General features: G+C 43.6%; 2 protein-coding genes across 2 annotated transcripts in view; both read left to right on the top strand.

Moving 5' to 3' along the window:
* LOC126956101 (protocadherin alpha-12) overlaps nucleotides 1-11,267 on the top strand; it is a 140,931-nt gene that overhangs the window by 8,145 nt on the left and 121,519 nt on the right. Inside the window, exon 2 of the mRNA XM_050792970.1 lies at nucleotides 2,054-4,561. Coding sequence (XP_050648927.1) covers nucleotides 2,054-4,561 — 2,508 coding nt within the window. The remainder of the gene's footprint in view (nucleotides 1-2,053; nucleotides 4,562-11,267) is intronic.
* Nucleotides 7,913-11,267, top strand: part of LOC126957300 (protocadherin alpha-13-like) — a 94,995-nt gene continuing 91,640 nt past the window's right edge. Inside the window, 1 exon segment of the mRNA XM_050795021.1 lies at nucleotides 7,913-11,267. Coding sequence (XP_050650978.1) covers nucleotides 8,997-11,267 — 2,271 coding nt within the window. The 5' untranslated portion in view covers nucleotides 7,913-8,996.

The following is an 11,267-nucleotide window of genomic DNA, read 5'->3' as shown; positions in this document are numbered from 1 at the left end:
AAACTTTACAAATATAATAAATGTGAATATTAGATAGGGAATACATTACCCATCTCCAGATAAAGTTTTTGGAATAACTCAAGAACTTTTAAAGACTTGGGAACGTTTTCAGTGCAGGTTAAAATTTTGTAAATTATTATTTTATATCACATAAATAACAAATTTGCATTTTAGATAACTTAGATTACTTGGACTGATTTCTGAAAAGTTGTGTCTTTTATACTTATTCTTAATGCCAAGATTGCATTCTATGGTATAAAATTATAATTTCAATTTATTTTCTAGTTTGGTTGTTTAACTATTAAGCTGAACTTAGATGTTCCTATTGGCTTAACAAATTGTTTAGGTCAAAGAGTGTGTGAGAACTACATAATACACTATTATTATTTGTTTCTTTTTGAGATAGAGTCTTGGTCTATCACCCAGGTTGGAGTGCAGTGGTGTGATCTTGGCTCACTGCAATCTCCACCTCCCGTGTTCAAGTGATTCTCCTGCCTCAGCTTTCCGAGTAGCTGGGACTACAGGCATGCACCACCACTCCCGGCTAATTTTTGTATTTTTAGTAGAGACGGGTTTTCACCATGTTGGCCAGGCTGGTCTTGAACTCCTGACCTCAGGTGATCTGCCTGCCTCAGCCTCCCAAAGTGCTGGGATTACAGGTGTAAGTCACTGCACCCAGACTATTTTTTAAAATTAAAGTTCCTTAGCTCATATGGTACCTTGACTACTTTTGAAAATGAAAAATAGGAAAGAAATTTGGTGGTAATATTAGACAATTTAAATAATTAGCCTGATGGCATCAAAATTCAAATATATTTTTAATTACTTAACATTTTATAGTTGATTTAAGTTATCTTATACTTGTAGAGCCATTCTTGGTTATTCTTTCCTAGTTTTGTAAAGGTGTCGTATTTGAGTTGCCTTTATTATTATATGTAATAGCAACGAATTGCATCAAATTATTGGTTTAAAGATTTTGACCTTGAGTATTAATAGACTTACAAAATCTATGTGTAGTTGTTCACAATAAGTTTTAGGATCTTATCTGTGTTTTGTTTTCTCTTAAAGCTGATTTTGAATTAATGAATAAACTCACTAAAGGTCTTTTGATTCCCCCTTGCATCACAGTCACTATTCTGATTTTCTGAAGAGAAGCATGTCCTAACTACTAAATGACCTATAGGGGAAGTTTTAGAGAAAAAGCAAAAGGTTGATATCAAGTTCACATTCTCTTGACTTTAGTCAATGAGATTAGGCTTCAAAACCTTTTAAGAGATCTTTCTCATATTAGTGCTCCATTGTTACTTTGGGATAGCATGAAATTTGGAGGTTTCAATAAAACATTTAACATGAAAGTGCTTTACTTTTGCTAGAGTAAAACTTTCCAGAATCTATTCCTGAGATTTGTTTTAGCATGTTATGGAAATGAGAGCAGTTATGTGAAAAGTTATTACATTCAAGCATCAAGGAACCAAAAACAATAACACTCTCCATATTTATGATGAATTCTAACTTTCATCAGATTTATGAATAAGACAATTTATATAAATGAAATATTGTTTGGTATTAGACATTTTAGTTTCTTATCCTTTGTTAAATACAAAATTCCTAACTTTCTCTAAAATCTTATGATGGAGTGCTTGTAAAGGTTAAAAGTTACTGAAACAGTGTGAATTCCAAGCTATATAAGGGCAGGGGTGATGTATATTATTCTGTGTATCATTTTCCATGATAAAGTGTAGCTTCTAACCTACCGTATTTGAAAGATTTCTACTTTTAAGCAGAAAACATTTTTAAACTACAGTAATAAAATTGTTGATGTTTTGTTACTATCACGTGTATTAACTAAACCCTCATTTATAAATTATCCGTGAAAAATATCCGAAAGTGGAAACAACAGAATTTAGAGTGACCCAGAAAGTGGCTAAACCGAAAAGAACCTCAGGATCTTCCTTGCACTTACATAATCGGTCACATGATGTCGCTCTACACTCAAAAGGTGAAACAGGAAAATTTTTTCTCCGCACCCACATTCCAACCATTCACGGAATAGGATCGACTCCATATTGACTGTGATGCTGGAAAAAATGTACTAAATATGTACTTACAGAAAAGGGTGACTGCTCATGAAATACCTCAGGCAAGCGAACCCTTAAAACTGACTGTCCCAACTCAGAGGCCCTCATTTTCTGCAATGGTGATTATTGGGCCAAGAGGCCCGGGATCTCAGCGTCTGCTGCTCTCGCTTCTGCTCTTCGCAGCCTGGGAGGTGGGGAGCAGCCAGCTCCACTACTCCGTCTACGAGGAGTCCAAACACGGCACCTTTGTTGGCCGCATTGCTCAGGACCTGGGGCTGGAGCTGGCGGAGCTGGTGCCGCGCCTGTTTCGGGTGGCGTCCAAAACACACGGGGACCTTCTGGAGGTAAATCTGCAGAATGGCATTTTGTTTGTGAATTCTCGGATCGACCGCGAGGAGCTGTGCGGGCGGAGCGCGGAGTGCAGCATCCACCTGGAGGTGATAGTGGACAGGCCGCTGCAGGTTTTCCATGTGGACGTGGAGGTAAAGGACATTAACGACAACCCGCCAGTGTTCAGAGAAAGGGAACAAAAGGTACCTGTTTCTGAATCTGCGCCTCTGGACTCTCATTTTCCTCTAGAGGGCGCTTCTGATGCGGATATCGGCGTAAACTCTCTTTTGACCTATGCGTTAAGTCTAAATGAGCATTTTGAGCTTAAAATAAAAACAAAAAAAGATAAAAGTGTATTGCCTGAATTAGTTCTTCGGAAGTTATTGGACAGAGAACAAACGCCAAAACTCAATTTCTTGCTGATGGTAATCGATGGCGGTAAACCAGAACTAACAGGGTCTGTTCAGATTCAAATAACCGTCCTGGATGTGAATGACAATGGTCCGGCGTTTGATAAGCCCAGCTATAGAGTGGTGTTGTCTGAAAATGTCCAAAACGACACAAGAGTGATCCAACTAAACGCTTCCGATCCAGACGAAGGACTTAATGGAGAAATTTCCTATGGGATGAAAATGATTTTGCCAGTGAGTGAGAAATGTATGTTTTCAATAAATCCAGACACAGGTGAAATTAGAATTTATGGTGAATTGGATTTTGAAGAGAATAATGCCTATGAAATTCAGGTTAACGCCATTGATAAAGGGATTCCTTCCATGGCAGGTCACAGTATGGTCCTGGTGGAAGTTCTGGACGTGAATGACAATGTCCCTGAAGTAATGATTACTTCACTGTCACTCCCTGTGCAAGAGGATGCTCAGGTGGGTACCGTCATTGCCCTGATTAGCGTGTCGGATCGTGACTCTGGAGCCAATGGACAGGTTATCTGCTCACTGACACCTCATGTTCCCTTCAAGTTGGTGTCCACCTACAAGAATTACTACTCATTGGTGCTGGACAGCGCCCTGGACCGCGAGAGCGTGTCGGCCTATGAGCTGGTGGTGACCGCGCGGGATGGGGGCTCGCCTTCGCTGTGGGCCACGGCCAGCGTGTCTGTGGGTGTGGCCGACGTGAACGACAACGCGCCGGCGTTCGCGCAGCCCGAGTACACAGTGTTCGTGAAGGAGAACAACCCGCCGGGCTGCCACATCTTCACGGTGTCTGCGGGGGACGCGGACGCGCAGGAGAACGCGCTGGTGTCCTATTCGCTGGTGGAGCGGCGGGTGGGCGAGCGCGCGCTGTCGAGCTATGTGTCGGTGCACGCGGAGAGCGGCAAGGTGTACGCGCTACAGCCGCTGGACCATGAGGAGCTGGAGTTGCTGCAGTTCCAGGTTAGCGCGCGCGACGCAGGCGTGCCGCCTCTGGGCAGCAACATGACGCTGCAGGTGTTCGTGCTGGATGAGAACGACAATGCGCCGGCGCTGCTGGCGACTCGGGCTGGCAGCGCGGGCGGTGCAGTTAGCGAGCTGGTACCGCGGTCGGTGGGTGCGGGCCACGTGGTGGCGAAAGTGCGCGCAGTGGACGCTGACTCCGGCTATAACGCTTGGCTGTCCTACGAGTTGCAACCGGCGGCGGGTGGCGCGCGCATCCCGTTTCGCGTGGGGCTGTACACTGGCGAGATCAGCACGACACGCATCCTGGACCAGGCAGACGCTCCGCGCCACCGCCTTCTGGTGCTGGTGAAGGACCACGGTGAGCCCGCGCTGACGGCCACGGCCACGGTGCTGGTGTCGTTGGTGGAGAACGGTCAGGCACCAAAGGTGTCGTCGCGGGCCTCAGTGGGCGCTGTGGGTGCCGAAGCGGCTCTGGTGGACATCAACGTGTACCTGATCATCGCCATCTGTGCAGTGTCCAGCCTGCTGGTGCTCACACTGCTGCTGTACACTGCGCTGCGGTGCTCAGCGCCTCCCACCATGAGCCGGTGCTCACCGGACAAGCCCACGCTGGTGTACTCCAGCGCCATGGGGAGTTGGTCTTACTCGCAGCAGAGGAGGCAGAGGGTGTGCTCTGGAGAGGGCCCGCCCAAGACGGACCTCATGGCTTTCAGTCCAAGCCTTCAGCTGTCTCGAGAAGATTGTTTAAATCCTCCCAGTGAAGTAAGTTATTAATATTATTTAGATATATTTGTTTCCTTGAAGAACTTCCGTTTAGGTTATAACTACATTGTCTCGGTTTTCTTTGTGATTTTATCCTTTAAACTATCGAATGTCTCATCTTTCTTCGTCATTCTTACTCATTTTGAACTTTTGTGTATTTGTCTAACATTCATGAAGGAAATATGTAGATACAATGGAGGCCATGGATCACCACACTTAATATTTTTCTTTTTCTATAATATTTTATATGACTGATTAACTTTGAAAAATAATAGTATATTAGATTAAAAACTGGCCAGATGTTTGATAACTTAAAACTTTATTTTAATTTGTTCATTATTCAAGATTACAGGTGAGTTGCAAGAATAGTACAAAAAGTTACTAGATGCCATTAATGGATTCTTTTACTCTTCCTCATGTGCTTAGGCTTTTAAAACAGCCTTCTTGATCACTATTCTAATTTCAGTACAATCTAGATATTTTCACATTATATTCCAGGTATTATCACAATAATATGAATATATGTCTGATATATGATGAATGATTTTCTTCATTGTTCACACAATACCTTCTTTATTTCAAGTAGGAATAGCTATTGTACTATTCTTATTTACATGAAATATAGTAAAATCATTTCTCAATTTAAAAATATTTAACCATCTGTACCATACAGTACAGTTGGCAACCAACTGTGGCTCAAACCCGGTTTTGGATGATCCCAAACTTATCATAGTATACCACTGCACTGTGCCTATTACCAAGTGAATCTTCTAATGTGCATTTTACATGTTTTAACTTTCTGTTTCTACAAAGTATCCAGAGGCTTCTCTTTAACCAGGGAATAAAATCTTACATACCCCAGCCTGGTAGTAAAGGTATTAAAATTTCCAGCCTTATATCTACTTTCTTACATATCTTTAGTTTAGGATCTGGAATATAGTATACGTTCAATCACTTTTTAAAAACATATGGGGATCTTGCTATGTTGTGCAGGCTGGACTAGAACTTCTAGGTTCAAGTGATCCTCCATTTCAGCCTTCCAAGTAGCTGGGACTACAGGCAGGCTCCACCACTCCCAGCTTCAATCAATAATTTTAAATAAATATATGGTATTGAAATGTATTACCTGGGCATTCCTCTCTATCTTAGAAATGGGAGTAAGCCCTAGAAATCAGATCTTTTATTGAAGAGTGTCTTGAAAGATAGATAACATTTTACCAAGAAAGTATTACATATGGGGAGATAAGTATGAACAACTGCAGAGTATATGGTGATAAATGTGTACTTGAAGGATTAGAGCAGGGGAGATTGTGAAAGCAGGAAAGCTATTTCTTTTTTAATAAATTAGGTATCAAGTAATGGAGACTTAAATTATGGCAGTAGAAATGAATTGAAAAAGACAAGAGGCATTGACAAAGTAAAAGCAGCCAAATAATGACAGACTCAATACAAATGATAAGAGAAAAACAAAAGTAGAAGGTGACTCTCACTTTTTTAGTTTGTTCAACTGAGAAGATGAGATTGCCGTTAACCAACTTGCAGAACAGTGTTGGAGAAACAGTTTATGCATATTTGAGCAGGTAGGGAATGGAGATGAACATTTAAGGAAATGTTACTTTGAGGTCCTAAGAGAATACCATTGTGACTGGAAATATGGGTCTGGATCTCAGAAGAGATTATTGATATAGATTTTGGGAACAACTCCTTTAGGGAAAAAATAAATCTATGAAAGAATAAAATTGTCAAGATAGACATTTGAAAAGTGAAAAACAATGTGTCCAGGTACTTAGGTGGGTAAGTGTGTCACTTCCTGTGGCTGCTATAACAAATGACCACAAACTGGGTGCTGTAAAACAACAAAAGTTTATTATGTCTCAGTATTGGAGACCAGAAGTCCAAAATCAAGGTGTTGTCAGGGCTATACTCTCTTTGGAGGCCCCAGGGAAGAATCTGGTTTTTATTTCTTCCAGTTTCTGACGGCTGTTGGTGTTCCTTGGCTTGTGGCTGAACCACTCCAATCTCAGCCTTCTCAGCCTTCACGGTCACATTGCCTCCTCCTCTCCATGTCTCTCTCTTTGTGTTGGTTTTACAAAGTTACATGTGATTGTATTTAGCGCCCATCTGGATAATCCAGGATAAAGTCCTTTCAAGATCCTTAACTTAATCATATCATTCACCAAATAAAGTAAAATCCACAGGTTCCAGGGATTGAGATGTGGGCATAACTTTCTGGGGACCACAATTCAACCTATTATAGTAGGCTTAAAATCATAGGAGGATAGACAACAGGAAGCTGAAATAAAGCTCAAAGTGCAATATATCAAGTATATGTTAGAAGTTAAACATGAAGGGAAAAAGATAAACAGAATAGGTTTTCCCCCAGAAGTAGAACGTTTAAATGTATGTGTGTGTGTGTGTGTATACATATTTTAGTTAAAGATGTTTGAATATCTTCATAGTGTGAGTGAAAGAAACAAGTAAAAAATAAGATACTAAAAATAAGACAGGCAGCAGGAGAATTTAGATGAAAACTATGAGAGAATAGAAAATGATTCTTAAGAGCGTATGGTTGACCTTGAAAGTGTGAACAGTTTTTCCTTACAATTAGTAGACAATGAAAACAGATAATATAAGGAAAATGACTTGAGAAGAGAGCTATTGAATTTCTGTTTGGTGACATCTCTCAATGTGTGCATCATCTGAAAGTGAACTGATGGAAATGAGGTTGAGAATTTGAGAAGAAAGGGAAGAGAATACAGAAGAATCTGTAAGCAAGAGGGAGGAGTTAATTTACTTGAGAGCCCAACTGAGGTAAAGGTGAGAGTAAACTTGAAGAGAATAGTCATGGTTAAGTGACAGTATTGAGCAGCTTAATAGGAAGAATAGAGAAAATGGATTGTCAGGGTAACTGTGTGTTGGAGGCTAAAAAAAATGTTAGATAAGTAATACAAATAGGTGAATGACTCTAGGGTGTCTGGAAGGGCATATTTTAAATGGTTGACTATGTAGTCTAATTATGTGAAGAGGTAAATAAAGAAATGTAGAGCCAGATAGGAAGAATTAGAGAGTCGATGAACAATTTCCATTATAAGAGGAATACTATGTTGGTAAAAGTAATGGAGCAGGAGAGGATGATGAGGGTAAGAGAATACCAAATTCTCGGCCTAAATTTTTAGAGGAGAGCAGAGTTATGGAAATAAATCCAACAGTCATTTCCTGTAGAGTTGTGCACAGAATAGGCCAGATAATTATTGGAGCGATGATATATTTTTCATTACACTATTTGGCCTGGGATTTTGTGGCTTGAGTTATAACAATAGATAAAAGTGAGATCCTCTTCCTCTCTCCTTGCTAAAGATATGTTAACATCTTTGTCTAGCTATTGTTTCTTGGAAAATTAGAGTCAATTTAAATGATGGCAAGGTTTTACTCAGTGATGATGAAGTAAGATGGAGAGAGAAAATGGAAAATTTAACCTACTGGTTAAATTCTATTTAACTAGGAAGCCAATTCGGGCTACAATGCATGGCTTTTGTATGAATTGCAGCCGGGGGCGGTAAGTTAAATTCTATTAAATAAATAGAATACTAGTTCCAGGAATATTTTATAAAAACAGAACCCAAACCTTAAATCATTGTTGTATCTAAATTATTGTGTTTATGCACATACACACACTCACATACAAAATCACACACATATTGACTGAACACTTTCTTTTGAATATAAATATTGTATCCACATCTCAAGTAACATTGAGGGAAATTTATAAATATGGTGTATTTATTCAAAGTCTGATATATCGCTTATCAATATTTTTCACCGTCACCCATTTTATTCTTATGTGATTGTTGTTTCCTTTTGGAGTCAATGGCTGTTGTGTGAGGAGGTCTTGAAAAATATTACAGGAAAAGGACAATCCCACAAAAACCTACGTGACTATGCAGAACTACAGATCAATTGTCCCACAATGAACGTCGAATATTTGTCTTTTCAAGTTCTGCATGGAAGTCTTACACATGGAAAAATAAATTTGTGGCAAGATGAAACTCATCAACCAATTGTCAACTAATATCAAATACTGAGCAGAATGCAGTGATTTGCTGTTTCTGGGAAGGTAAACATTTAATCTTCAATTACGTATTTGCAGTGAAAATGTCAGGAAATGCAGGCAAAAAATCCTGCATCAATGGAAAATATGAAGACTGAGTCATACTTACACTTACACGTTTATGCGCATGGTGTCGCTCTTCACTGAGAACGTTTCCGCGAAGAAAGAGCCGCCGTTTGTTTCTTCCTGCAGAAAACATAGCAGAAAGCGGAATACCTCTTGCAAATCCTCCCGCACTAGGAAGCCATAAAACTTGGGCGTTGAGAGGCAGTTTGAGGTAAGGCATTGTATATATTGCAGATATCTCTGAGGGTTTTGGAGTGTATCATGGTGTTTTCCTGGCAAGGAGGCCCAAGACAGCGGCAACTACTGCTCTGGCTTCTGATCCTCGCAGCCTGGGAGACGGGTAGTGGCCAGCTCCACTACTCCGTCCCCGAGGAAGCAAAACACGGCACCTTCGTGGGGCGCATCGCTCAGGACCTGGGGCTGGAGCTGGCAGAGCTGGTGCCGCGCCTGTTCCGGGTGGCGTCCAAAACACACGGGGACCTTCTGGAGGTAAATCTGCAGAATGGCATTTTGTTTGTGAATTCTCGGATCGACCGCGAGGAGCTGTGCGGGCGGAGCGCGGAGTGCAGCATCCACCTGGAGGTGATCGTGGACAGGCCGCTACAGGTTTTCCATGTGGAGGTGAAGGTGAGGGACATTAACGACAACCCGCCCGTATTTCCTGAAAGCAAGAAACGAATAACCATTGCAGAATCTAGACCTCCAGAAACTCGATTTCCACTAGATGGCGCATCCGATGCAGATATTGGAGTAAACTCGGCATTGACCTACCGACTGTATCCCAACGATTATTTCGCTTTGGACACACAAAATAGTCGTGAGCAAATGTCTTCATTATCACTTATACTGAGGAAAACACTGGACAGAGAGGAAATTCAGGAACATACTTTATTACTGACAGCCAGTGATGGAGGTAAACCCGAACTGACTGGCACAGTTCAACTGCTCATCACGATTCTGGACGTGAATGATAACGCCCCGGAATTTTACCAATCCGTTTATAAAGTGACGATGTTAGAGAACGCATTCAATGGAACATTAGTGATCAAACTAAATGCCACAGATCCTGATGATGGTACAAATGGAGATATAGTTTACTCATTTAGAAGGCCTGTATCACCTGCTGTGGTATATGCATTTACCATAAATCCCAACAACGGAGAAATTAGGACAAAAGGCAAACTAGATTTCGAAGAAAAGAAATTGTATGAAATATCTGTGGAGGCAGTTGACAAAGGAAATATTCCAATGGCGGGTCATTGTACCCTTTTGGTGGAAGTACTAGATGTAAATGATAACGCCCCAGAGGTTACCATCACTTCTTTGTCACTCCCCATCAGAGAAGACACTCAGCCTAGCGCCATCATTGCCCTCATCAGTGTGTCCGATCGTGACTCTGGCTCAAACGGACAGGTCACCTGCACCCTGACGCCGCACGTCCCCTTCAAGCTGGTGTCCACCTACAAGAATTACTACTCATTGGTGTTGGACAGCGCCCTGGACCGAGAGAGCGTGTCAGCCTATGAACTGGTGGTGACCGCGCGGGATGGGGGCTCGCCTTCGCTGTGGGCCACGGCCAGCGTGTCCGTGGGAGTGGCCGACGTGAACGACAACGCGCCGGCGTTCGCGCAGTCCGAGTACACGGTGTTCGTGAAAGAGAACAACCCGCCGGGCTGCCACATCTTCACGGTGTCTGCGCGGGACGCGGACGCGCAGGAGAACGCGCTGGTGTCCTATTCGCTGGTGGAGCGGCGGGTGGGCGAGCGCGCGCTGTCGAGCTACGTGTCGGTGCACGCGCAGAGCGGCAAGGTGTACGTGCTGCAGCCGCTGGACCACGAGGAACTGGAGCTGCTGCAGTTCCAGGTGAGCGCGCTCGATGCGGGCGTGCCGCCTCTGGGCAGCAACGTGACGCTGCAGGTGTTCGTGCTGGATGAGAACGACAACGCGCCGGCTCTACTGACGCCCGGAGCTGGCAGCGCTGGAGGCACAGTGAGCGAGCTGGTGCCGCGGTCGGTGGGTGCAGGCCACGTGGTGGCGAAGGTGCGTGCAGTGGACGCCGATTCCGGCTACAATGCTTGGCTTTCGTATGAATTGCAGCCGGCGGCGGTCGGCTCGCGCATCCCGTTCCGTGTGGGGCTGTACACTGGCGAGATCAGCACAACACGCACTCTGGACGAGGTGGACGCCCGGCGCCACCGCCTTCTGGTGCTGGTGAAGGACCACGGTGAGCCCGCGCTGACGGCCACGGCAACGGTAGTATTGTCGTTGGTGGAGAGCGGCCAACAGCCAAAGGCGTCGTCGAGGGCGTCCGCAGGCGCTGTGGGTCAGGAAGTGGCGCTGGTGGATGTCAACGTGTACCTGATCATTGCCATCTGCGCAGTGTCCAGCCTGTTGGTGCTCACGCTGCTACTGTATACTGCGCTGCGGTGCTCGTCGCCGCGCACCGAGGGCGCGTGCGCCCTGGGCAAGCCCACTCTGGTGTGCTCTAGCGCGGTAGGGAGTTGGTCGTACTCGCAGCAGAGGCAGCAGAGG

Source organism: Macaca thibetana, chromosome 6, assembly GCF_024542745.1.
Source record: "Macaca thibetana thibetana isolate TM-01 chromosome 6, ASM2454274v1, whole genome shotgun sequence".
Taxonomy (NCBI): domain Eukaryota; kingdom Metazoa; phylum Chordata; class Mammalia; order Primates; family Cercopithecidae; genus Macaca; species Macaca thibetana.
This window is presented reverse-complemented; position numbering and strand designations above follow the sequence as displayed.